Below are 23,175 nucleotides of genomic sequence, written 5' to 3' on the forward strand. Positions count from 1 at the left end.
AAAATATAAGAGTTTTTTTATAAATACTAAATTTTTTATAATAAAAATATATAAACTTGTATAACATAAAAATAAATAATAAAAATATAATGAAGAGAAAAAATACTATAAAATATAATCGTAGAACCCATTGTGAATTATTCTTGAACAAACACACGTAAATATTTAAGAAAAAACAACAATATACATCAATCTATATGATATGTTGGGGAAGAGATAAGTAACGCATGAAAGAGTAGAGAGGAGATGAATTCAATATGAGATTCAAAGACTTTTTCAGTTTAAAAATACAAAAAAAATGTGTTTAATTGATTTCACAATTTTTCTTCTAAAAAACGTTTTTCAAAAATTTTAAAATGACCAAAAACGTTTCTTACAAGTTTCAAAAAGTTTTAGAAATGGAAATATTTCCAAAACGTGGAAACACACCCTATTGTAAGTTTCCGTGCTACTTTGGTGTGCACTATGTAACATTTGCTTTCTGTGTTCTTGAATGTGTAAATGCTTCTAATCCATTTGTATAGTCTATCTTTCTATTTTAAGTGTTCATTTCACCATTTTATTGAAAACCTCTCTTAGATATCAAAATTTCTGACGAACGGCCTGAGTCATACACAACATAATAGATTGGGAATATGAATATTATATCTGAAAATTATTAATATTCCCCATGTTTGTGTTCTCCAAGACATAATTAAAATAAATTAAAATCATTTACTTGAAATATTGACTAAAAGTCATCTTCAACTATCTTAAGAATAGTTGCATAGAATCCTTTAAAGATTCTATAAAGAATTATTTTTTGCATCTCTATTACAAATTCATTTATGCTTCACAATAAAGATGATAAGTAATCGGTAGAGCAAATTTATCTCTTATATGCTTGATTTATCAATATATTATTAATTGTCATTTTTGTATTTTACAAAAAAAATGTCTTATTGATTTTTAATACACTTATCATAAAAGTTAATAGATTTTACTGATATAATCTGATAATTATCCTAATAAGATAGGTGATTATCCAAAATCTAATAAAGATAATAATTATATGATTACACGTCCGTCTTCTATATATAAGTGGATTTATATATACATTATGCAGACTCCATACATATACTTAACCAAAGTTATATTTTGTCATCTTATAGAGCCTTTCAAATAATGGCGGCTTTGATATTTAAGAGAGTTTTTTTCGTTGCAATGTTGATGACATTGGCATGTCAAGTCATGTCTTCGGGATTCCAAGAAGCCGAGATTGCTTTGAAACATGAGGAATGGATGGTTCGGCATGGACGGACTTACAGGGACCAGACAGAGAAGGAGATGCGTTTTGAGGTATTTAAGCAAAATCTCGGGCTGATTGAAAAATTCAACAAGGAGGGCAATCGGTCATACAAATTAGGCATCAATCGGTTTTCAGACTTGACTCAGCAAGAATTCGTTGCTTTGCATACTGGGTACAAGAAAATGCCAGAAGACAGAGACGTCAATGGGCTGGGCTGACTCCAGCTTGGCCCGTTGGACTAATGGGCTGGGCGGCCCGAGGCCCAAACAATAATACGCCTTCAGGCTGAGCTGACCCTTTAAAATATAAAGGCCCGAAGCTCGGCCCGGCCACTAACGGATTTTAAATGGGTTGGACTGGGCCAGACTTTATTAAATGCGCCAGACCGGGCCTCATTAAATGGGCCGGGCCGGGCCTTATTAAATATTTAAAAAAAGTTTTAATTAAAATTTTTAAACACAAATTATTTTTCAATTATTAAAATCGAGGACAGTACCTCGAATATTTTATTTATAATCTCCCACTTATGGCAGATGAATACCGTGGTTACATGATAAAAAATATTATAAATTGTTAATAAAATACAAATAAATTAATTTAAATATTGTATAAATTATAAAACATAAATAAAATTTATCTATTATATAATATTTATTTATTCATCTTCTACATCCAAATCTTTAAATTTTTCAAAGACATCTTCTGTCACACGATTCTGTAATTTAAAATCAGCTTTGGTCAAATCTTTCATACACATTATCATTTCGACCATATTTGAATGTAAATTGAATCGTTCATCATCCAACACGCATCCCCCTGCACTAAAAGCGGATTTCGATGCTATAGTTGACACCGGAGGTGTTAGTAGATCTCGAGCCATCACTGCAAGCACAAGAAAGGTTTCTGTCTTATCTTTCCACCATGCCAAAACATCTAGTTTTTCAGTATTATATCTTTGAACAATTTCAGGATAATGGTCAATATTTATATAATTGTAAAATTGACTATAATTTGTACTTTGACTAACAGTTTATTTACCTTTGCCCAATAAAGACCATATGCGTGACTTTTTTTTACCTGAACTACCACAACTTATCTCTGGTGCAGAACTTTGTCCAGTTTTTTCATATTTTTGTTCATAAATACTATACATATCAAATAAAAATTTTTGAACATATTCAACAGAATTTACATTGCTATTAATTGAAAAATTTTCATTAATAACATCAAATAAATTTTGTAATCCATTAGTTTTTACCCTAGGATCTAAAATAGTAGCTGCAGAATAAAGTAAAGGAATTTCACTCCAATATTTTTTAAATTTTTGTTTCATTTACATACATATATTTTGAAAAATATTATGAGAGTGACGATATCTATGTTCTTTAAAAATATCACTTATTTCTATCATACTATATATTATAGAACAAGTTATTGGATAATACACACCTGAACAATGATCTGTGGCTGTTTTCAATGGCTCTAACAAGTTCATTAAAGTCGTAGCTATTTCTCAATCTTGATCTGTCAAAAAAATAGGATCTTGCGAATCCATTGGTTGGGTATTGAAGTATCGTGTTATAGGAACTTCATATCCTTCGCATGCTTTCAATATGAGATATGTTAAATTCCACCTAATGCTAATATCTATTTTTAATTTTTTCCTTCTTAACCCCATTGATCTATATAATTGATGATATGCTTGTACCCGTGATGGGGTGATGAAATATATGCAATAACATGTCTAATTACTTCTAAATGTTTTTTTGCTAAACTCAAGTCATCTTGAGCGATTAAATTAATAATATAACATGCACACCTAACATGAAATAATTTTCTATTAAATAGAAGAGATAAATGATTATACATATATTCAATAACTTTATTATTATTTTTAGCATTAGCAAAAGTAATTGAAAAAATAAAATTATTAATTTTATATTCGTCAAAAATATTTGCTAATGCACGATAAATTGTAAGAACACTATGTAGATATTCTAAATTTCTAAATGTCATAATTTTTTTGCATAATTGCCAATTAGAATTAATATAATGAGCAGTTGCACAAAAATACCCTATATGTTGATTTGTAGCACTCCATAATTCAGAAGTTATTGAAATAACACTATTAAAATTACTTAATTCTCTAATAATTTTTATTTTTATTAATTCATAATTTCTCAATATATCTGTCCTAAGAGTTGATCTAGGAATTCTTCTAAATGCTGGTTGAATACTATTTTGCATCATTCATTCTAAAATTTCATCTTCTGCATAACTAAAAGGTTGATCAGAAACAACGACATACCTGCCATGTAATCTCGCACCTTCATTTGATCGTACGTAAAAGTCAACATTTCTCCCATATGTCCAAAACCGCTCGGACCTCCTGCTGAAGTGGCACCTGGACCAACAGATCACGATCTGGTGAATGCAATTTGTTTTTGTCCTCTAAGTTCATGTGAAATTTTTTTACAGTAATCAGTAACATGTCGGTGAAGATGTCCCGTCCCACTTGTACTTGCACATGTTAAACAAGAACAACAATATTTGCATACTGTTCGACGAATTAATTTCCCCTCTATTGTTTCCTCTATTCTATCAAAGTGTTCCCATACCATTGAAGTTTATTTTCTTTTTTTGTCTGTCGAATAATGCGAACCTGTATCCGTACCACTTTCACCTGTTGGTGCTCCACCTATTCCATCTTGTGCATCATCAATAATATCATCAGTGCCAACATGATAATATTCAAATGGATTGAATTCATTTGACAATGGATCCATTTGTAATATTTTGTAATGATAAAATTAAAATAAAATGAGATTAAAAATATAATAAATAGTTGAGATTGAGAGTTTGAGAGATTGAAAGTTTGAGAGATTGAGAGTTTGAGAGGTTGAGAAATTTGTATTTGTAATTGAAAGTGAAAATAAAAAATTGAATAGTTTTTTACAAAAAAAAATAAATTAATTAAAAAATAATTTTAAAAAAAGTTTGGCAACGGCTACTGGAACCAGTAGCCGTTCCCAACGGCTTCTGCCTTGTGGCAGACGTTAGCCGCAGAAGTCGTTCTGGCTGGGCTTCTGCTAGGCAGAAGCTTGCTTCTGCAATTTGGCAGAAACACCTTCTGCCATTTGGCAGAAATTGGTGCCTTGCGGCAGGATAGGTGGGAAAAATTAAAAAAAAAAAATTTATATATATATATGAACAGTATCATGTCGGGTCGGGTCAACCCATGAGTTTAATATTAAAGCCAGAGGCCCGCCTGATAAGCCTATGGGTCCGGCCCGATAAGCCCATGGGCCCGGCACGCTACAATACCGGGCCGGGTTTTGTCGTGTCCAAATTTCTTTTCGTGCTTCGGATTGAGCTTTCATTCGATCCGGTCTAATTGACGTGTCTACCAGAAGATATACAATTATCTTCAACATCTCTTGTAACTTTCAGGTACGAAAACGTAAGCCTGGAAGAAATTCCAAGATCGCTAGATTGGAGGCGGAGAGGAGCTGTAACTCCTGTGAAAAACCAAGGCAATTGCGGTAATATGGTTAATTACGTTACAATCAAATTTTACATCTCACACACTTTCACTGTAACAAATATTTAATTTAGGGACGACTTTTAAAAACGAATTTTTTTTTTTTAAGGACCTTTTTATTTTTTTTGCCAAAGAAAATTTGCTTTATATATAAAACTTTCTGACCTCGCTTCAATGTATAGGATCTTGCTGGGCATTTTCCGCGGCAGCAGCTTTGGAGGGATTAGTGAAACTGAAATATGGTTATTTGGTCTCCCTTTCGGAAGAACAATTAAAGGACTGCATCCCATATGGTGACGGACTTTGTTCTGGTAACTGGCCATCGAAAGCTTTTGAGTATATTACAAAAAATGGAGGTATCAGCTCCTTTAATAACTACCCATATTATCCAAGGCAAAGGTATTGTACATGGGCACCGTCAGTCCCAGGTACTCAAATACGTGGATACGAAATAGTACCACCCAATGAAATGTCAATGCTAAAAGCTGTAGCGATGCAGCCATTGTCAATTACCCTTTCTGCAGGAAGTCCAGCCTTCCGTTTTTACTCAAGTGGTATACTCGATGAAGATTGCTATATTGAAGAAATCGACCATGCTGTTACTCTGGTTGGGTATGGAACTAGTGAAGATGGGATCGATTACTGGTTAGTTAAGAATTCGTGGGGTGAGGCTTGGGGTGAAAGAGGCTACGTTAGGATAAAGAGAAATTCTGCTGATCCGCGGGGAACTTGTGGTGTTACTGCCGAGTTCCTACATTTCCATTTGCATAATTAACCAGACTCTCTCTCTCTCTCTCTCTCTCTATATATATATATATAAAATATAAGTCCTTATTATTGAATAATAAATTTTCTCATATTCTTTACAAGCGTTTCTTTCCCGTTTAGAGACAAAACTTGAGGACCTAATCACTAAGCTGAAACTTTCATACGCAATTATGGAAAGTCTTTTCAAGTTATTTGCAACAATATTCGTGGTATAAAAATTAGCCAACCTAAATTACTGAAGAACAATATTCCTAGTATAAAAATTTTCATGGGTAATTAATTAAAATAAGCAAAATTTTAAGCGTTTATACATTTTTAGGCCACCCTAGAAAAGTTTTACCAAAATAAGTAAACTGTATTTTTTTTATCCTTTTTACCCTTATGTTGAAAAACTAAATAAAAATATTTTTTCTGAGAATGTGCGTCTGTTTATGGTGGTTACGATAGTGGCTAGAGATTTTACACTGAAACCCTAAATATGTCGAATTATGTATATGAATGTTTTTGAATATTTCGAACGCTTAAAATGATGTAGTTTCAATGTTAATGGATGTCTGGAAGTGTAGCCGTTGAGAGACAAAAGCGCACAAATTTACAGTGTCACGCAAACTGCGCAAATTTACAGTGCTGCGCAAACACTGTTTACATCGCGCAAAAGTAGATATCATAGTCTGTAAACAGTATTTTTTGCGCGATTTTGCAAGCAGTTTACGCGATGTGAACAGTATTTGTGCAGTTTGCGTGACACTGTTCACTTTTTGCGTTTTTGTCTCTCAATGGCTACACTTCTAGGCATCCATTAACATCTAAACTACATCATTTTAAGCGTTCGAAACATTCAAAAACATCCATATACATTCAACATATTTAGGGTTTCACTGTAAAATTCTTAGCTACTATCGTAACTGCCATAAACCGACGCACATTCTCAAAAAAAATATTTTTACTTGGTTTTTCAACATAAGGGTAAAAAGGGTAAAAAAAAATACGGTTTGCTTATTTTGGTAAAACTTTTCTAAGGTGGCCTAAAAACGTATAAACGCTTAAAATTTTGCTTATTTTAATTAATTATCCAATTTTCATACACAATTGATTGTCGTTTGTCATTATAAATTGACTTGGAAAAATTTACTCTTTAGTCAACATATTCAAAAGTATAGAGTCACAAATAATCAACAAAACCTATTAAGTAAAAGTTTGTCACTCAAAATGAATACCAATATGTTATTGTCAAATCAATTCTTTTTCTTATTACAAGCAATAAAATCCTTTATACTACCTATCCATCTGTATGAATAAAATAAAAATATGTATAGGTAGGTTGATATTAGTTGATGATTAAAGTAAATCTCAATTGAATTAACTTGAATAACATACTTCTAAAATAAAGTTTAACTAAAATATAAAAAATTTTTCTACGATCAATATAATTTTTTTTTTTAATAACTAAGAATTATGTCCGTATTTGTTGGACAGGTCAGAGTACAATGATAAGATCCAAAACCATTATATCAAATAAGTTAAAGTTTTATAAATGTAGTAGTAGCTAAGATAAATACAACTTAACTAACGAATATTTTTAAGTTTATATTTGTTTATTAAAAAAGAAAACTTGAAATATTTTATGAGATATGGTGATTATCTAAAATCTTATCATAAAGATGAAGATAATGATTAATCAAATACATCATTCTTCTAAATATGCCTCCATTTTGTAAACTTCATATTCAAAGTAAGGGTTTAATATTTTTCAAATATCTTCTCAAATATTCATGTCCCAGGCATTGCATGAAGAAGAGATTGTTTTGAAACACGAGCAGTGGATGATTGAGCATAGTAGCACATACAAGGACTAGGCAGCGAAGAAAATGCACTTTAAGATATTCAAGAAAATTCAAGCACATTGAAAAATCCAACGATGAGGGGAACAATTTATACAACTTAGGCCTCAAGTCGAAGGAGCTTCCACATGCAAGTTATTATAAACACCATATGGGTATTTTAATTGTGTATATTATGACCATATTTTGATCCTGAATTATTCATGGATGAATGTTTTTGCGTAAAATTTTAAATATTACACTTCCGCTTTCCATTATAAACAACACAATTCGTCGCTTTCAAGCTTTGCCTAATTGTCGTGATATAACGATTAGATTCTATCGGCGAGGTGGTTTTTGAGGATTGTGTCTATCCACACTATAGAGAATATTTATACAAATAATTTGATGCTTTTTTTATTGATGGGAGATTTGATAATGACTCATTGCTTATCACTATAACCTAACTACTCTACCCCATTACTCAATAATTTTTGCTTCTTCAACAAAGAATATATTTTTATACAAACAAGTTTCATGCAATCAACAATTATTGGTTTGGCCGCCACCAAAAAAAGCCTTTAAGTAAATGTTATGTCATCGATTGCTTCTTCAACATGCAATGCAAATTGGGCCAGCTCTTCAACAGACTTATAAACCGGCTAATTGAAAACTCAGTCTTTCGAACTCGATTGAGTTTTTACGATTGTAAACAGACCAAAAGAGTATTCGATGATGACAAATACTCAAGTTTATGTATGCTTGAAGAATCATATGATGCTTTCACTTCAAGAAATATAGTGTTTGACTTTTCAATAAAGGATTTAGATGTCATAATATTCACAGATACCATGAAAACCTGTACAAAAAAATAGGCAGACACAAACCTGATGAGATATGGAGTATTCAATTGAAAACATAAATAAAAGTTGTTCTCTGGAAAATTTTCTAATATAAGCTAACATTAATTAATAATTTGATTTAATAAAATTAGATAATTGAATAGTTTAATAACAGTTTTAAGTAATCAATAAAAATAAATTAAATACATTTAAAAGTTTTACGTAGATAATATTAGTGTGAGTCTAAATGTTTATTAGATTTTTGATCGGTCTTAACTATCTATTATATATTAATTAGGTTTCCTTTTCAAACCATGTACAATATAGGTTTATCCATTGAAAGCTTTCATTTTCATTTTGGGAGGTTTTAAAAGCAAAAGATCAATTATTCCAATATAAGTAATTTTGGAAGTACAATTTCGTGTTCTAGGTATTCTCTATAATTTTATTGTTTTAATTCAATATTTTATATTATGTGCATAGATCTTGTGAAATTAGGATTGCACAATTTTATGTTTACTTATGTAAATGAAATCTTACAGTCCCACCATGGAAACGGAATTTAACAGATAAACACTCAATTATAAAGGGATTCTGAATTGTTATGGAAGGTATCCATGCATGCAATTGTTAATTTGTCAATTCCTTCTAATAAACTTACATCAAACATATGTAAGCTGCCCCTTTTTGCACGTCTTTATTCTGATAAAGAATAAAGAAGTTGAAGTCAAGTAAATAATAAAAATGCCGGTTTTCTGATAAAGAAGTTGATATAATATACCTATGAATTCATGGGCCAAAATTGGAAAAAGGGATGTGATGTAATGTCTTCCTTACGAAAAAAGCGACTCATTGTTAAATCAATGGTTGAGTGGACCTCCACCATTGTTGTTTCAGCCATTAGCTTAATTTTCGGCCAACTGCAGCCCACAGCAAAACCTCATCCTTCCTTCCAGACTTGGACAGTTTGACTCTACTTGCTCCCCCACCCTGCATAATTTTTTCAGCATTGCAAAATAATAATATTTTGTTATTAAGTCTAATCTAGAAATAATTACTCTTGTCAAGTCATCTATCTTTTGGATTATATATAAATAAGGAAAACTGAAAGTTTTTTTCAGGAATCAACACTATTTTAACAAAAAGCAGCTATAGGGGTCCATATTACAAACTTTACAACCAAATTTAACATTTATTATTGTTATCACACCTCTAGTTAAATCTTATATCAATAAAATATGAGAAAAATATTAGATATATGTATATATTCTATCTTACTTAAAGATAAGAATATTTAACTAGTTAAATAGTTTGTGAGTTATTTACACTGTCAAAATGTATTTTGAATTATAAATTTCAAAATTAAAACCATGATAGTTTATTTATTTTTTAAAATAAATAATATTTTAATAATAGATCAGATTATTGGATTAAAAAAATTACAGATGTTTTATTGGTACAAGTAATAAAAGAGATCTATGCATGCATTTCAAAGTTTGAATGCTGAAAATTATTGATTCATCGTATTGGTTTGTAGCCTATGGCAGTTTATATTATTAAATATTAATCAATTAGCAAAGCAGTCATTTTGGAATGGAATTGGAATAAAAGTCTGGAAAGGTCAATATATAATTATATACAGAGCCACCACCATAAATTAGCTTATTACACAAAAATAATGGCTTTAAAATTATCATCGGTGAGCTGTGCTGCAGTACAGAATTGAAGCAACACAGAGACGTTAAAGAATATATCAATAATCATTTTGTTTCATCTTTCATTTAAAAAACTCTCTAAGGGAGGAGCCCCACCTTGCCTATCGCAAAGAAAATTGGTAAGCTTCCAGGCGTTTTCGATCACTAGGTAAAGCCCTTTCACTTTCTTTGTTTAAGAGATAATAATATGGCTGTCAGTATATGAGGATGGAGTTGGCACTAGATATTATATAAAAAATAACATTATATATAATTTGTTTAAATGATAGAATACTTTAAGGTTGTATATGTTAAATAGTAATTGTATGTGTTAAATGGCAATTAGTATATTCAAAATGAGCAATGTTATGTGTACCCATTTTTGGTACACAATTCATATATACAGTGATATGTCATCATGTAATTAGGTGATTTTAAAATATATGTCATCATATGATAAAGAAACATCTAATCATATGATAACACCTCATTTGTATACATAAATTATGTACCAAAAATGAGTATATATAGTTTTATTGATTACATTTCGTATTAGTAAAAAGTCACATGTTTGAAATTTTTTTTTGTAATTATACCCATTAATATAATTTACAATTTTACACTATAACATTTTAACAAAAACTTCATGCTAAAGCCATGTCATTCATCCCACAACAAAACCTCTACAGCTCCTCCTCACCTCTGTTAAAAATTTCAATAGGTTCTACAAGAACAATTCTTACAGTATGTCTCTTCTTCGATTTTTTTTTTTTTTTTTTTTTGATATTTTGGCTTCATCTTGTGGGTTTGTCTGGAGATTTCATGATTTATTGGAATCGGTGCAGGATTTTTACAATTAGGCTGGAAAGTAAGTGCTTGATGTCACCATTAGAGCACCATGAACTGCTTTCACTGTATTAACAAATCATTGAACACAAAAACAAAATCATTAGTAAAATTAACAACAAAAACTAACATTCTCCCACTACCAATAAAACCAAGATTTGGAGTCAAAACCTAATTACACAAAGATTTTAATTTGTGTCTTGTTAGTAAAAATATTTGTGTTTATTTTATATAAGATTTATTTGAGTTATTTTGACATTGACCCTTTAAATTTCTTTTCTGTGTCGGCCATTGGATAACAGTTTATATACTATTGCTAATTAATGAAATGTACAATTCAACAAAAGATTCATTTCATTAGGTTATGCCATCAATAGCCATCTAAAGCAAATGCAAGTTAGCCGTGTACAAATTAAACAAAGTTAATGTAAGAATAAGAATCTAGCTTTTAGGAAAGAAGGAAACTTTACTAATGAGATCAGACGTTATCCAAAAACATGATGAACACGTTACCGATCAAGAAAATGTGTGATCTTAATCTCATTGAAAAATCACAATTGGGTTTGGTGATGGCAGCTTTTTCTGTAGTGGACCTCAATACACTCTTCACCAACCTCACTTTTAGAGCCAGCCGGAGGTGGGTGTCACACTTTACAAAATGGGTCCAGCTCTCCCGACTGAAACCACTTGTGGTTGTCGTTTGGCCCAAAGCCTAACCCTGAAACGCCAAACTGGTGGACCTGCCCCTGGTGGTGGGACAGCGCTGGGTCAACTCTCTTGGAATGGCATTACTGATTCAGTTGTAAACTCCACTGTGTTATCAGAAATTTGTTGTGAAGGAAAGATTGATTAATAGAATGAAAATGATTCATCCAAATTCCTGATAAAGTTGGTTTCGGAGGATGATTATGAACTTACACTAGTTTAATTGTCAATTATCAGTATCCCCTTCTGATGTGTATTGTGTCCCACACTGCCTCTCTGTTAGAATCTTTCGCTCAAATAATTGGAACTTGATTCCAAAACATGGTGTTTTCACATGTCAAATCAATATTAATGTTCGAGTGTCTTTAATATGCAGAAATTTTAATTGCCCTTTTGTAGTCAGTTTTATTAATCCTACAAAATCCGTAAAATTTGTAAAATTTTAAGTTAAATGATTAGTCTCATCTCATAATTATAAATTAATTAAATAAATTAAAATTTTAATATTAAAATATCAACAAAAAATATTTAAACTCTTATCTTTATATATAAAATCTCTCTGTTTTTACCTATCAAACTATAATTTATCACCCATTTGTAATATAGTTGTTCAGTCTCTTCTTGGTTATAATACTGCTGAATTTATTATATAATTTTGCAAAACGAGCAGATGGTTTGTGCATGTGCAATACAAATGTCCCGTGACATGCAGACCAGTAGAACGTACAAAAGAACTTTACAAAGAATCCCATTTTCAACACAAACCAAAATTTTAATTTTTTCAATAAAACACCAAATTAGACTTTCAGCCCCCCAGAGAAAAAGCACATTACACAAGAAAGAAGAAAGAGGAATTCAATAATGCTTCCAAGATTTCACAATTCATGTCAGAATATAAAAAATCAATCTTCTGTATCTCACTCCATGTGAACCCACCAAGACCTTTCTCTCTCCTTTGTCTTTCACTTTTTGCAGTATATAAGCTCAATACAGACCCCCAACTTTTTCTTCACTATCTCTCTCAACAGTAGTTAGTTGCGGACCCAGAATACATTATGGGATTTGGGTGCGGGTGTAGGCGCCAGGTTTTGTTCTCCTTGTTCTTGTGTGTATTCCTGTTCTTGCAAGAAGCAAATGCACAACAACACTATTACAATATAACCAGTTCATTGAAAGGAAGGAAACAAGTGAGTGGTTGCAATTTGTTTCAAGGGAAATGGGTGCTTGATGCTTCATATCCTTTATATGAATCTTCAGGTTGTCCCTTCATTGATGCTGAGTTTGATTGCATAAAGTATGGCAGACCTGATAAGCAGTACCTCAAGTACTCCTGGCAACCTGACTCTTGTGTCCTACCGAGGTAAAAAAATGCTTTTTATATATCTTTGCTATAGTGAAAAACATGATTTTTTTTAATGTTTTTTGGTTTGGCTTGTTTTGTGTTGGTGAAGGTTCAATGGAGTGGAATTTCTGCGGAGATGGAGTGGGAAAAGGATAATGTTTGTGGGTGACTCACTGAGTTTGAATATGTGGGAATCACTGGCTTGTATGCTTCACGCGTCGGTGCCAAATGCCAAGACAACTTTTGTGAGGCGGGACTCATTGTCTTCTGTATCTTTTCAGGTCAGTTTTATTTGGTTTCACCTTTTTGTTTTCCAAATGAAACGCATCTACAAAACTCAGTCTTTCCTGTTCAACATATATATTTTTTAATTTCTTCGTTCTCCTCCCTCCCCCAGAGATGGATAAATCTGCTGTTTCTTATGTTGGGGAGTCAGTTATTTGGTGAATATTTGGTGTAGTTTGAAGACAGGAGAAGCTACATAAAATAGTTAAATTATAGTAACTCTTTGCTTGCCTTAATTTTTTTTCTGCATATTAATCTTTATTCCTACTTGGGAAAAGTATAAGAGAATGAATACATAACCAAAACCATGGAAGAATCCAAGACAGGGCCAGTCTATAATATCTTTTAAAAAGTCTCACATAGGTTGGGCTATTTCACCTATCAGCTTTGCTCAAGTTAATTTTTTTCTCTACCATTATGATTTCTGTATATTTTTTAGTATAATTTTTTCTTTCTTCCCTAATTACATACATACTTGCTCTGCTCTGACTCTAAGCCGACTGTTCATTTTTTCCCCTTTTGGTAAAGATGAGATAAACCATCCAATATCATTTCTTTTGACTTAACAGTAGAAAAAAAGTGGTAGCAATACAGATCTGAATTCAACAAACACATTAATTCGTAGCTGTTAGCCAACCTGTGTTTGTTTAGCCGTCTCTATACAATTATTTGTTGCCCAATCATGTCCAAATGATGCCCACCTACCGGCTTACGGCAGCCTTTCTTTAATATATTCTTCACGTACATGATTATTATTGATGCGCAGGACTATGGGTTAACTTTACTTCTGTATAGAACACCATACCTAGTGGATATAATTAGGCAGAACATAGGAAGAGTACTGACGCTAAACTCAATCCAAGCTGGAAATGCCTGGAAAGATATGGACATGCTCATCTTCAACTCATGGCATTGGTGGACTCACACTGGAAGTGCTCAGGCGTAAGTTCACTGTTCTATTTTTTCAGAAATCTTAAATTTTTAACAAGCTTTCATACCAAGTTTTTATAATGTGCAGATGGGATTATATTCAGGATGGAGAGGCATTGTATAAAGATATGGACCGCATTGAGGCATTTTCCAAAGGGTTGAGTACATGGGCTAGATGGGTTGATCTCAATGTTGATCCCCTTAAGACCAAAGTGTTCTTCCAGGGCATTTCTCCAACTCATTATTTGTAAGTGACAAACCACCTCTAGCTTTTATAATATTTGATCTTTTTGTATATACTAAGGTTCATTCTGGTTTTGTTTAATTTAACCAGGGGGAAGGAATGGAATTCGCCGAGAAAGAACTGCTTAGGAGAATTAGATCCACTTTCAGGATCTACATATCCGGCTGGGGCCCCTCCAGCTGTTGCAGTAGTGAACAAAGTATTAAGCACAATGAACAAGCCTGTTTATTTGCTTGATATAACCACCCTCTCACAACTGAGAAAAGATGCTCATCCATCAAGCTACAGTGGTGAGCATTCTGGTACAGACTGCAGCCACTGGTGCCTTCCAGGACTGCCTGATACTTGGAACCAGCTTTTGTATGCAGCTCTTGTCATGTGATTCTCAAGGGGTATATCACAATACAGCAACAGTTCTATTTACAGTGTTTTCTATTTTTTTCTTTTCAATACCAGCTTGTAAATCATATTTTTGGAGGTGAAGAAATTCCTCAAAACAACAAGGAGGCAAAAATCCATTGTGAAGTGATTGATTTTTTAGATCAAAATAATTGTTTTCGGATTGTAGGAAGACAGAAAAGTTTGAATTCCTTATTGTAAACTTACATTTATCCAATATAAAATTATATAATTATCAGTGTTTTCAGTTATGGCCATTTTTCATGAACAGTCTGGAAAATACAATCATACAAATCCTGGATTAAGCGGTAGGTGTCGTGACAAATGAGAAACCTTCATATCTCATAGAATCTGGTTAACAGTAAAATCACTATTTGGCATTTGACGATTTAGTCGGTGAAGACAATATATTATTGTGAAAATGAAAGAGTTAGTCCGTGAAGCTATGGAGCCAAGTGCCAACTCAGTGGTTTATTTTTTCAACTTGAAAATGACAGAAAAGTCCAGAATTCCATCTACCAGACAAAATAACAAAATCCCATTTGCATTATAGAGTGGATGATAATCACAGCAAGCCTCAACAAGAGATCCCAGAAAATAAAACTCTAGTATCCCACATAAACTGCAGCATTCACTATGTAGCAGTCGTCATTTTTGTCTCCCATTTCTTCCACATACACCCCACTCGAGCATATTAGTCCCCCGTCAACAACCTCAACGTTCAAAATTTTCCCACTGCAAGTATTAAAGTCAAGTTAGAGAGCTGTGAGAATTAAAGGAATTCCATAGATTCATTGTTTAAGTCATGATCAAACCGCAATTTGTACAGAAAACTCAAAATCAATAACACTGAGTATTATTTACCATATGATAAGCAGAAATAGTGATGAAAGATTCTATCGCTTGTACACAATTTGCACAGGTATGAATCACAAAGTTACATGTTTTACCTAGCCATGAAATCATCGAAAGTAAATCCTCAAGTTTTGGGTATGTTTCTTAAATTTAATTTTGTTTTCAACCTTTAAAATTGATTATTTATAGTTTGCAAATACAGAGCTGCAGCCTAGTTAAGTCCACATAAAAGATTCCCAGAATGATACAGTCAAAAAGAAACTAAATGAAAAATATTTCTTATGACTTAATTCCCGCAACTTTTGGTACCAAATTTGTCACTTTCCCTAAACACAACCTAAATAAAGAGTGGTGTTTGTTTGACAAAAACGTGCTACTTTATAAGGGTGTTATGATCCCAAGTGTAAAGTATGAAATTTAGATCACACATAAAAAAGTACGCATTTTTTGTGTGGGTTTATATAGTTTTGAATTCTCCAATTTCAACAACTAGCTTTTGAGATATAATTCTCTATAAGTTCAAATGCTCCGAACCCCAACCTCATGATCCTTTTCTCACTAGATTCAAGATCCTCCATCATCAAAAACACACAAAAAACTCCAAATTTAGTCTCAATCTCGTTATCTATTTCAAATTCCAATGTTATCCCGATCCTTTTTATGTCTTCCTCCTCAGTTACTTCTCATTTTACGGGTTCCTCCTCAGACAGCTCTTTTCATTCTTTTAGCCACCTTTCATTGTCATAAATCTATAAGCTAAATTATCCAACCTGTTGAATTTCATGGCTTTTAACTTCTCCTACACTACCTCCATAATCTTATCTACTTCAACTCTAATTTTCTAGGAACCTACACAACATCCATCGTTTTCCAATCCTTACCCAAATCTTACTACTCTAATACCAATTTAATAGAAAACTACACAAAACAACAATACGAAGATGCTAGCTCCTCCCAAGACTATAGTCTCCTCCCAGTCAGTCAATGGCTGCCCAAAACATTATACAATTTTTTTTTCTCTCCTTTATTTCCTCAGTCCAACTACCCCTTTTAATTCTACCAATATCCTAATCTTAATCTTCACATTCAAATATCAATTATTATCCTATCAAATATTCAAATTCAACTATCAATAATTATCTTAATCAATATTATCCTAATCAATATCATTAATTATTATTATCCTAATCCTAACACATATCAATAACTAATAATGGTACTCATCCAAAGCATAATTTACTAAGTACATATCAGTGCATTGAAACTAACTAAAATGATTTAGGTAACTTGGATCTGCAATGCCACAATCAATCTCATTATGTTATATATGTCGTTTACTCTCTTTTGGTTCAAGCACTGACAAAGCAAAAAATTAACTCAAGATTCAGTTATCTTCATCTAGCACATAGCTTCCAAGAAACAAGAGGTGAATATTGATGCATCCAACTTTGAAATGTATAAAACTCACTAAGGAAAGACTGATTTGACCCTCTCAATATCCAAAGATTGCTGGAGAGAATGAGGAACTCCTAGCTTGATCAATAGTTTCATTTGTTCAAATGTGACACCAGGTATAGACCCTGCAACCAAATCAGCTTATCATAGCTAAAGAATCATATTTCAAAACAATAAATGTATACCAAACACACCACAACTATGATAATAGAAACTAAATTCTGAACTATGATAATGCCAAAATAAGCAAAACTATTAGAAAGAATAACATTCAGCCAATAAAACATATATGTTATATGAATAGCTAAGGTTAAAAAGTGTCTCAACCAAATTTCTGATATGTTTTTTAATTCATTGTTCGCTAGAGTTCTTAAAATAATCAGTTTGAAGCAATTTAGAACACCAAAAGCCTAATGCTGTTATTTCACTTATTCTGCAGTAATTAAAATGCATAGGCTGTCACGGCCATACACTGGTGCCATGAATAAATTGGGTCTAGAATGTGAACAGGAAAAATGTTCTCACTTATAAGAACAAAAAATGCTAGAGTTTAAGTTTACTGAAATACAAGACTTTTGTCCTTGGGAAACTACTCCTAGGAAAGACTTTAAGGACACAATTTTCCAAAATTTAAAACAATAATCTAATGTTACTAATCATTACCTTATCTCAATATTGACAAAGCTTGAAAATCAACCGAATACAAAACATTCTTGTTTCCCCATTCCAAATCACAATTTCAGGCAAAGCACAAAATATCGCACTCTTCAAATCTCATACCGCTTACATAATAAACAGTAAAAATAAATTCTTTACTAGTCTCAACAAAAAATAAAAAAAGAATCAAACTTGAACACAGAACATGAAGAGGGATCCAAAAATTGACAGAAAGTCAACAAAGATATACCTCTCCTAAATGCAGGAATTGAATTGGACGAGATGGCATCCCTGCAAGCCCTCATAGCTGCAGCTGTAACATCTTGCCTATTGAAAAGTTAAAAAAAAAAAAAAGTTATCAACATATCGTCTCTCCAAAGTTCAACAAGCACTGAAAAATCTACAACAATAATATGAATTTATGTTTATGTAATAATACCCATGTTGATCGTAGCCAACACCCATCTCTACAAATAAGAGTTTCAAGGGTGGGCTCGTGCTGCCACTTTGCTCGGCTGCCATGGTTGTAGTAGTGGTGAGGGTGGCTTTAACTGGGTAATAATATCTATTAAGTTGAAGAGATGATCGGTTTATGAGAGAAACGTCAATTCTGTTTAATGAATACTGCGAGCAGATATTAATACGCCTTGGGCGATTGAGAGGCCCAAACTCAGTTGAAGAAATAAAGGGAAAGTTTAGATCCAAGAAGCGACTCATTTCAAGCACCCAGACAATACTAGAACACAACAGTACCCATCAACTCAGTTGAGTTTGAGACTGGACGGGCGGGTGGGCTGGGCATGGGTTCGGTCAAAATGGATACAGAAACAGACGACGGTTAATTTATTCGAGAATTTGAAAACCAGTAGCCGACGCTCAAATACGAATAAACCTAGGTGTTACCATTTAATTCATCAATTTATTGAAGATTTTTTTTTTTTAGGTTTATAAATAACGTGATTAAATAATTTTAAATTAAATAACGATTAATCTAATATCCATATTTACTATTTTTAAATCAGTTTTTGCTTGTGAAATACTTTCGAAAATTTTAAGATTGATGATGGTAGACATATCCTCGAACCAGGTAAAAATTGACTTTAATCGATTTCCGATTGCATTGAGTTTCTCTTGTTTAAGTGTGCAAACCAATTCAAAGTCTTGAGCAAGTTAATTAGTCGCACAACATAAGATCTCAGCATCAATCATCAAACCAGTCGGCCCATGTTTTGTTTTGAACGTGCAGCATTTGATTCTAGGCAGAAAGCTTCGATTTTCTAGACATAAAACTGTTGCTTTCAGCTGAATCATAAATATATTGATCATAAACCATCTAAAATCATCACATTTGCTTAATCATCTATGTAATTACCACATCATCTTCAATATGGCCTTCTAATCATCCCACCTGTAATAGTCAGTGCCAATAGCAGAAATTGAGCTCATGCAATCAAGAACACAAAGGCAATGCAGGTGGCGAATGGCAGGTTATAAATGAATGAATTTTCGGATACAGAGAGAAACTGCTTCATGTGTTAGAAGGCGCTAAATTTTGTCTAGTACTGGAACACGCAACAGAAGTAAAAAAAATAAATAAATAATTGTTGACATGGGATTATCTTATCTTAAATAATTATGTGATAAATCCATCTTAACGCAAGGTGGGATCTTGCAATCGTATTCACGGACATCGTGTTCTATCTTTACAACTGATAAACTGGTGGCATTTCTGAAGCTAAGTTTGCTACAGATTAGCAAGTTGCAGACCTGCATACAAATTTCTGTTGAGTATGGTTTTGGCATTGAACATGGCACGATCGGGCTTTATCTCTCAGTTCTTGGAATGCCCTCATTGTTTCCACATCAAATCCTCCAGCAAACTGTCAAAAATCAATGTGTTAGTATTACCATCTCATCAGCGAATACTGACATTAGGAAGAGTTTGATGTGGATGGTAGGAAAGCAAGTTTATACCTGATGTACGCGGAAAGCAAATCTTACGCTTTGCACAATTAGTTCCTCTTCTTCAGGGTTACCACCAAATATTTCGAGCTCAGCTGAGACCCTCTTCATATACTTCATGGCTAGTTTTACAGATGCCAGTTTAATCTGCAATTATTCACACCATTGTTGCATGTTTATGAGCCATCATCGTTATCTTTCTTGATTTAAACTCTTTTGAGCTTCCAATCTAATTTTTTTTTTAACATGTAGGATGCTGACCCGTTATTTCATTTGCTTCTTCTGATTAAACTCAGATGATAACAGGTTTCGATCCATTGTTTTACAACACACATAAAATTACAGCATAAAACCCAGATTGGCGAAGGTGATCAATCTTAACAATCTGGAAATGGAATAATATTGTAACATTCAAGTAAATATAAGCCCAGTCAAACGAGGAATATATTTTTCTAAGTGACTTTTAAAAGAATAAAGGGTCTTAGATCTTTCCTGTCTTTCTTAAGCAAGAAATCGATATAAAAACACTGATACATTTCAAAGTAAGAAAATATGAAATAAACAATCCTAAAGTGAAAAGAAGAAGGAGACAATCAAATAAATTTAGAAATCTGAGTATTCACATGTGCAAGTGCAGGCGTGGGCAGAGAATAAAGCAAAATTCAACCTTCCCTTTGTCATCTAGTAACCACTACTTCTCTTACTCTTACTATTATAACAATTCAAAGAAGACAATGTCAAAACAATGTCTCCCCAAGATTTGTAACTCTGATTCATTAAAAGGGACCACTTTAAAAGAAGCAGCTAAATGATAATTTTGTAGTTTATCTTAGCTTGAATTAATTAGTAGTTTACCTGGCTTACAATTCCAGTTTCAAGCGAAAAATTTAGAAATCTGAGTATTCACATGTGCAAGTGCAGGCGTGGGCAGAGAATAAAGCAAAATTCAACCTTCCCTTTGTCATCTAGTAACCACTACTTCTCTTACTCTTACTATTATGACAATTCAAAGAAGACAATGTCAAAACAATGTCTCCCCAAGATTTGTAACTCTGATTCATTAAAAGGGACCACTTTAAAAGAAGCAGCTAAATGATAATTGTGCAGTTTATCTTAGCTTGAATTAATTAGTAGTTTACCTGGCTTACAATTCCAGTTTCAAGCATCCAATCCATAGGAATTTGAAAGCCTTTGTATCTCTTTGCAGCGGATTCTCTCATTCGTGAGAGATTGTAAACACCATGCTCTAACCTGTTGCAGTAAAAATTAGTAGCTAATGATGATTGAATCAAACACAATTTATTAAAAGAAAAGGAAAATAGGCATACTTTTCAAGCAGAGCCTGCATTTTTTTGAGAGCAGGACCACATGGCTGGCGGGCATCATCGCGAAACGAACAAGCCTCGGACTCAAGCTTCTTAAGATCACAATACCCAAATGCTGCCTCCCGCAATGCATCCGCCTTTTGCTCTGGCCACTCAAAGTGTTTAAGCACAGCTCTTTCATCCACCTGCAAAATATCAAATTCAACATTCTCTCCCACAATCTGTAAAAACTAAATTCAAAATCCGGAAACGAAGTTACTGTATGTACCAAGTAAGAGAGCTCGTCGTCCAGCCATTTGACAAATGGAACAACATCCTCAATATCTGCAAATGCAGCATTTTCTACTTCTTTGATCAGAAACCTGATGAAATCTCCCTGCGTCTCCACATCTGTTTTTATCTGCAATTTAAAAGTAAAATTGATATGAAAGTCCATAAAAATTACACCTTTATCTGGAGTAATTAATTTCACCAGTGACTTGGAATCTAAAACTGTCTTATCTTAGCAACAAAACAATGAAATTCAAAAAAGGAAGTGTTAAGTGTAGGGGACCAATAAAGCTTCTTAAGACCTGTCAATGTCAAAACAGTGGCAAACCGATCGAAAAAGAAAAAACAAACTGGAGACCAGACACTTACAGCGAGTAAATGCGCCGAGCGGTTCTCTATCTCGCCTATCATGTCACGCGCATTTGCCGTCACCGGTAATACTTCGGCCACACCGGCCCCAGAATCCCGCCGTGAATCTCTCCGCATTAAGGAATGGTAAAACTCCACCACCTCCGGAACCCTCCTCACCTTCGCTGAACCAGCTGTTAGCCCCTTTGGCGGCGGCGGAGGTGGCGGAGGCGCCGACCTTGGTGGAGGAGGTACAGGCTTAGGGAGAGGCGGCGGCGGAGGCGGCGGTGGAATCTGTTTTTCCGATGGAAGCTTATTATGTGATGAAACAGACGCCGCTGAAGATGGTTTTGGCGGTGGATTTGGAACACGAGGAACACGGGGCCTGATACTGGAATGAGTTGACTCGAACGAGAAAACCAGTTCTTCTGAGTTACACCGCGAGTGAGAAAATTTACGTTTCTCGCTTTCTGAGTCTTCTCTCTTGGAGTCTTGTCTTTCAAGCTTGTGATTGTTAGAATCAGAACTTGAACAAACAGAACTTTCCGCACATTTAACTCCTTTTTTCAAATTTTTGATGAGGTTTGATTTCACTGTGACTTCCATAAGTCCCTGAAACCGCTGAGAAGAAGAAAGCTCGTCATTTTCTATTGATGATGACTCTGTCTTGCTTTGATCCGACACCGTTTTCTTCAGCTCATCAATTTCCTCTTCCATGGCTTTTATCTTCCTCTCACTTTCTCTCGTGGCCTCCTCGAACATTTCTTTCAATCTCTCATTTTCAGACCGCAAAGCCTCAATCATTTTCAAAGAACGTTCAAGCTCAGCGTTTTTAGAAGCGATCTCGTTTTCAAGAACTGGAACAATGGCTACCGTTTCTTTTAACAGCTTCTGACCAACAAGTTCAGTCTTTAACAGTGACTCCCTTTCTCGGAGCTCTTCGACGAGGCGGAGCAGCTCAGTGACGTCAGGTGGGCGAGGCTGGATTTGAGCAGAGGAGCGAGGGAAGTACACACCGAATGAGCGTGAAAAGACAGGCTTTTGAGAAGAGCCCTTGGCTGAACTAGGCGAAGGTGAATGTGACTTGGCTGGCAGAGGTTCTTGCTTAGACTTTGCAGGTGACTTGTGCAAACCCATTGCCACTCTCACTTTACCGGCAACCATTGAAAAGGTTAGCTTAGTTTAGTGTGGCTAGAGTCTTGTTTGAAGATTAGAAGAAAGACTGAATGTGTAGAGTGAGACAGAGTGGTCTCGGAGTTCGTTTGTAAAAATTATAATTTTAACAGAAGAGAGAGAACTGAGTCTAAAATAAAATCTAAAGGATGACGCACTTTCCGAGGAACGGTCTTCTTCTCCTGGATCCAGTTTGAATTAAATTTTTAAAATTAATTTCTCTAACAACTATACTTCTTTCAATTTATTTGTCTGGATGAATCTTTAAACTCCCTCACTCGCTTGCTGTTTCGATTGGAATTAAATTCATCATTTCGATAAGATTTTGTCTGGTAAATGAAGAATTATTGGATTAATACATAATTAATATGTGTTCAATTATTGTGTTTTCTCGTTAGAAGGCGCGTGGGAGTTAAGTGTGTAAAC

At 33.6% G+C, this 23,175-nt stretch overlaps 4 protein-coding genes and 1 long non-coding RNA gene across 5 annotated transcripts; 3 read left to right on the plus strand and 2 right to left on the minus strand.

Annotated features, from left to right (window-relative positions):
- Nucleotides 1–1,164: 1,164 nt before the first annotated feature.
- LOC123218878 (zingipain-2-like) lies at nucleotides 1,165–5,623 on the plus strand. The gene is made up of 3 exons (XM_044640533.1): nucleotides 1,165–1,460; nucleotides 4,739–4,830; nucleotides 5,012–5,623. Exons 1-3 carry the CDS (start codon nucleotides 1,165–1,167, stop codon nucleotides 5,602–5,604), a joined length of 981 nt encoding a protein of 326 aa, XP_044496468.1. The 3' UTR covers nucleotides 5,605–5,623.
- Nucleotides 5,624–9,924: 4,301 nt separating this feature from the next.
- Nucleotides 9,925–11,734, plus strand: LOC123218803. The gene is made up of 2 exons (XR_006502742.1): nucleotides 9,925–10,122; nucleotides 11,376–11,734. It is a non-coding gene; the product is annotated as an uncharacterized LOC123218803 (long non-coding RNA).
- A 593-nt stretch (nucleotides 11,735–12,327) lies between these two features.
- Nucleotides 12,328–14,951, plus strand: LOC123218799 (protein trichome birefringence-like 38). Its single transcript, XM_044640432.1, has 5 exons — nucleotides 12,328–12,864; nucleotides 12,956–13,127; nucleotides 13,898–14,073; nucleotides 14,150–14,308; nucleotides 14,396–14,951. Exons 1-5 carry the CDS (start codon nucleotides 12,560–12,562, stop codon nucleotides 14,685–14,687), a joined length of 1,104 nt encoding a protein of 367 aa, XP_044496367.1. The 5' UTR covers nucleotides 12,328–12,559; the 3' UTR covers nucleotides 14,688–14,951.
- Nucleotides 14,952–15,059: 108 nt separating this feature from the next.
- LOC123218801 lies at nucleotides 15,060–18,389 on the minus strand. Its single transcript, XM_044640434.1, has 4 exons — nucleotides 18,111–18,389; nucleotides 17,922–17,998; nucleotides 17,028–17,139; nucleotides 15,060–15,439 (listed from the first exon to the last, which is right to left on the minus strand). The coding sequence occupies exons 1-4, from the start codon at nucleotides 18,386–18,388 to the stop codon at nucleotides 15,310–15,312; spliced, it is 597 nt and encodes a 198-aa protein (XP_044496369.1). The 5' UTR covers nucleotide 18,389; the 3' UTR covers nucleotides 15,060–15,309.
- On the minus strand, nucleotides 15,060–23,014 carry LOC123218796 (protein CHUP1, chloroplastic). Its single transcript, XM_044640425.1, has 9 exons — nucleotides 21,598–23,014; nucleotides 21,227–21,358; nucleotides 20,962–21,143; nucleotides 20,773–20,884; nucleotides 19,646–19,780; nucleotides 18,111–19,551; nucleotides 17,922–17,998; nucleotides 17,028–17,139; nucleotides 15,060–15,439 (listed from the first exon to the last, which is right to left on the minus strand). The coding sequence occupies exons 1-6, from the start codon at nucleotides 22,738–22,740 to the stop codon at nucleotides 19,423–19,425; spliced, it is 1,833 nt and encodes a 610-aa protein (XP_044496360.1). The 5' UTR covers nucleotides 22,741–23,014; the 3' UTR covers nucleotides 15,060–15,439; nucleotides 17,028–17,139; nucleotides 17,922–17,998; nucleotides 18,111–19,422.
- Between the last annotated feature and the right edge of the window lie 161 nt (nucleotides 23,015–23,175).

This window comes from Mangifera indica, chromosome 6, assembly GCF_011075055.1.
Source record: "Mangifera indica cultivar Alphonso chromosome 6, CATAS_Mindica_2.1, whole genome shotgun sequence".
NCBI lineage: Eukaryota > Viridiplantae > Streptophyta > Magnoliopsida > Sapindales > Anacardiaceae > Mangifera > Mangifera indica.

Coding starts and splice junctions, on each gene's coding strand:
- LOC123218878 (XM_044640533.1), top strand. CDS start 1,165: ATGGCGGCTTTGATATTTAAGAGAGTTTTTTTCGTTGCAATGTTGATG. Junction 1,461..4,738: donor TTCGTTGCTTTGCATACTGG/GTACAAGAAAAT, acceptor TGTAACTTTCAG/GTACGAAAACGTAAGCCTGG. Junction 4,831..5,011: donor GAAAAACCAAGGCAATTGCG/GTAATATGGTTA, acceptor TTCAATGTATAG/GATCTTGCTGGGCATTTTCC.
- LOC123218799 (XM_044640432.1), top strand. CDS start 12,560: ATGGGATTTGGGTGCGGGTGTAGGCGCCAGGTTTTGTTCTCCTTGTTC. Junction 12,865..12,955: donor GACTCTTGTGTCCTACCGAG/GTAAAAAAATGC, acceptor GTGTTGGTGAAG/GTTCAATGGAGTGGAATTTC. Junction 14,309..14,395: donor ATTTCTCCAACTCATTATTT/GTAAGTGACAAA, acceptor TAATTTAACCAG/GGGGAAGGAATGGAATTCGC.
- LOC123218801 (XM_044640434.1), bottom strand. CDS start 18,388: ATGAGTCGCTTCTTGGATCTAAACTTTCCCTTTATTTCTTCAACTGAG. Junction 17,999..18,110: donor GTTGGCTACGATCAACATGG/GTATTATTACAT, acceptor ACTTTTCAATAG/GCAAGATGTTACAGCTGCAG. Junction 15,440..17,027: donor GTCAAATCAGTCTTTCCTTA/GTGAGTTTTATA, acceptor TAATACTTGCAG/TGGGAAAATTTTGAACGTTG.
- LOC123218796 (XM_044640425.1), bottom strand. CDS start 22,740: ATGGTTGCCGGTAAAGTGAGAGTGGCAATGGGTTTGCACAAGTCACCT. Junction 21,144..21,226: donor ACGACGAGCTCTCTTACTTG/GTACATACAGTA, acceptor GATATTTTGCAG/GTGGATGAAAGAGCTGTGCT. Junction 20,885..20,961: donor ATGCAGGCTCTGCTTGAAAA/GTATGCCTATTT, acceptor TTACTGCAACAG/GTTAGAGCATGGTGTTTACA.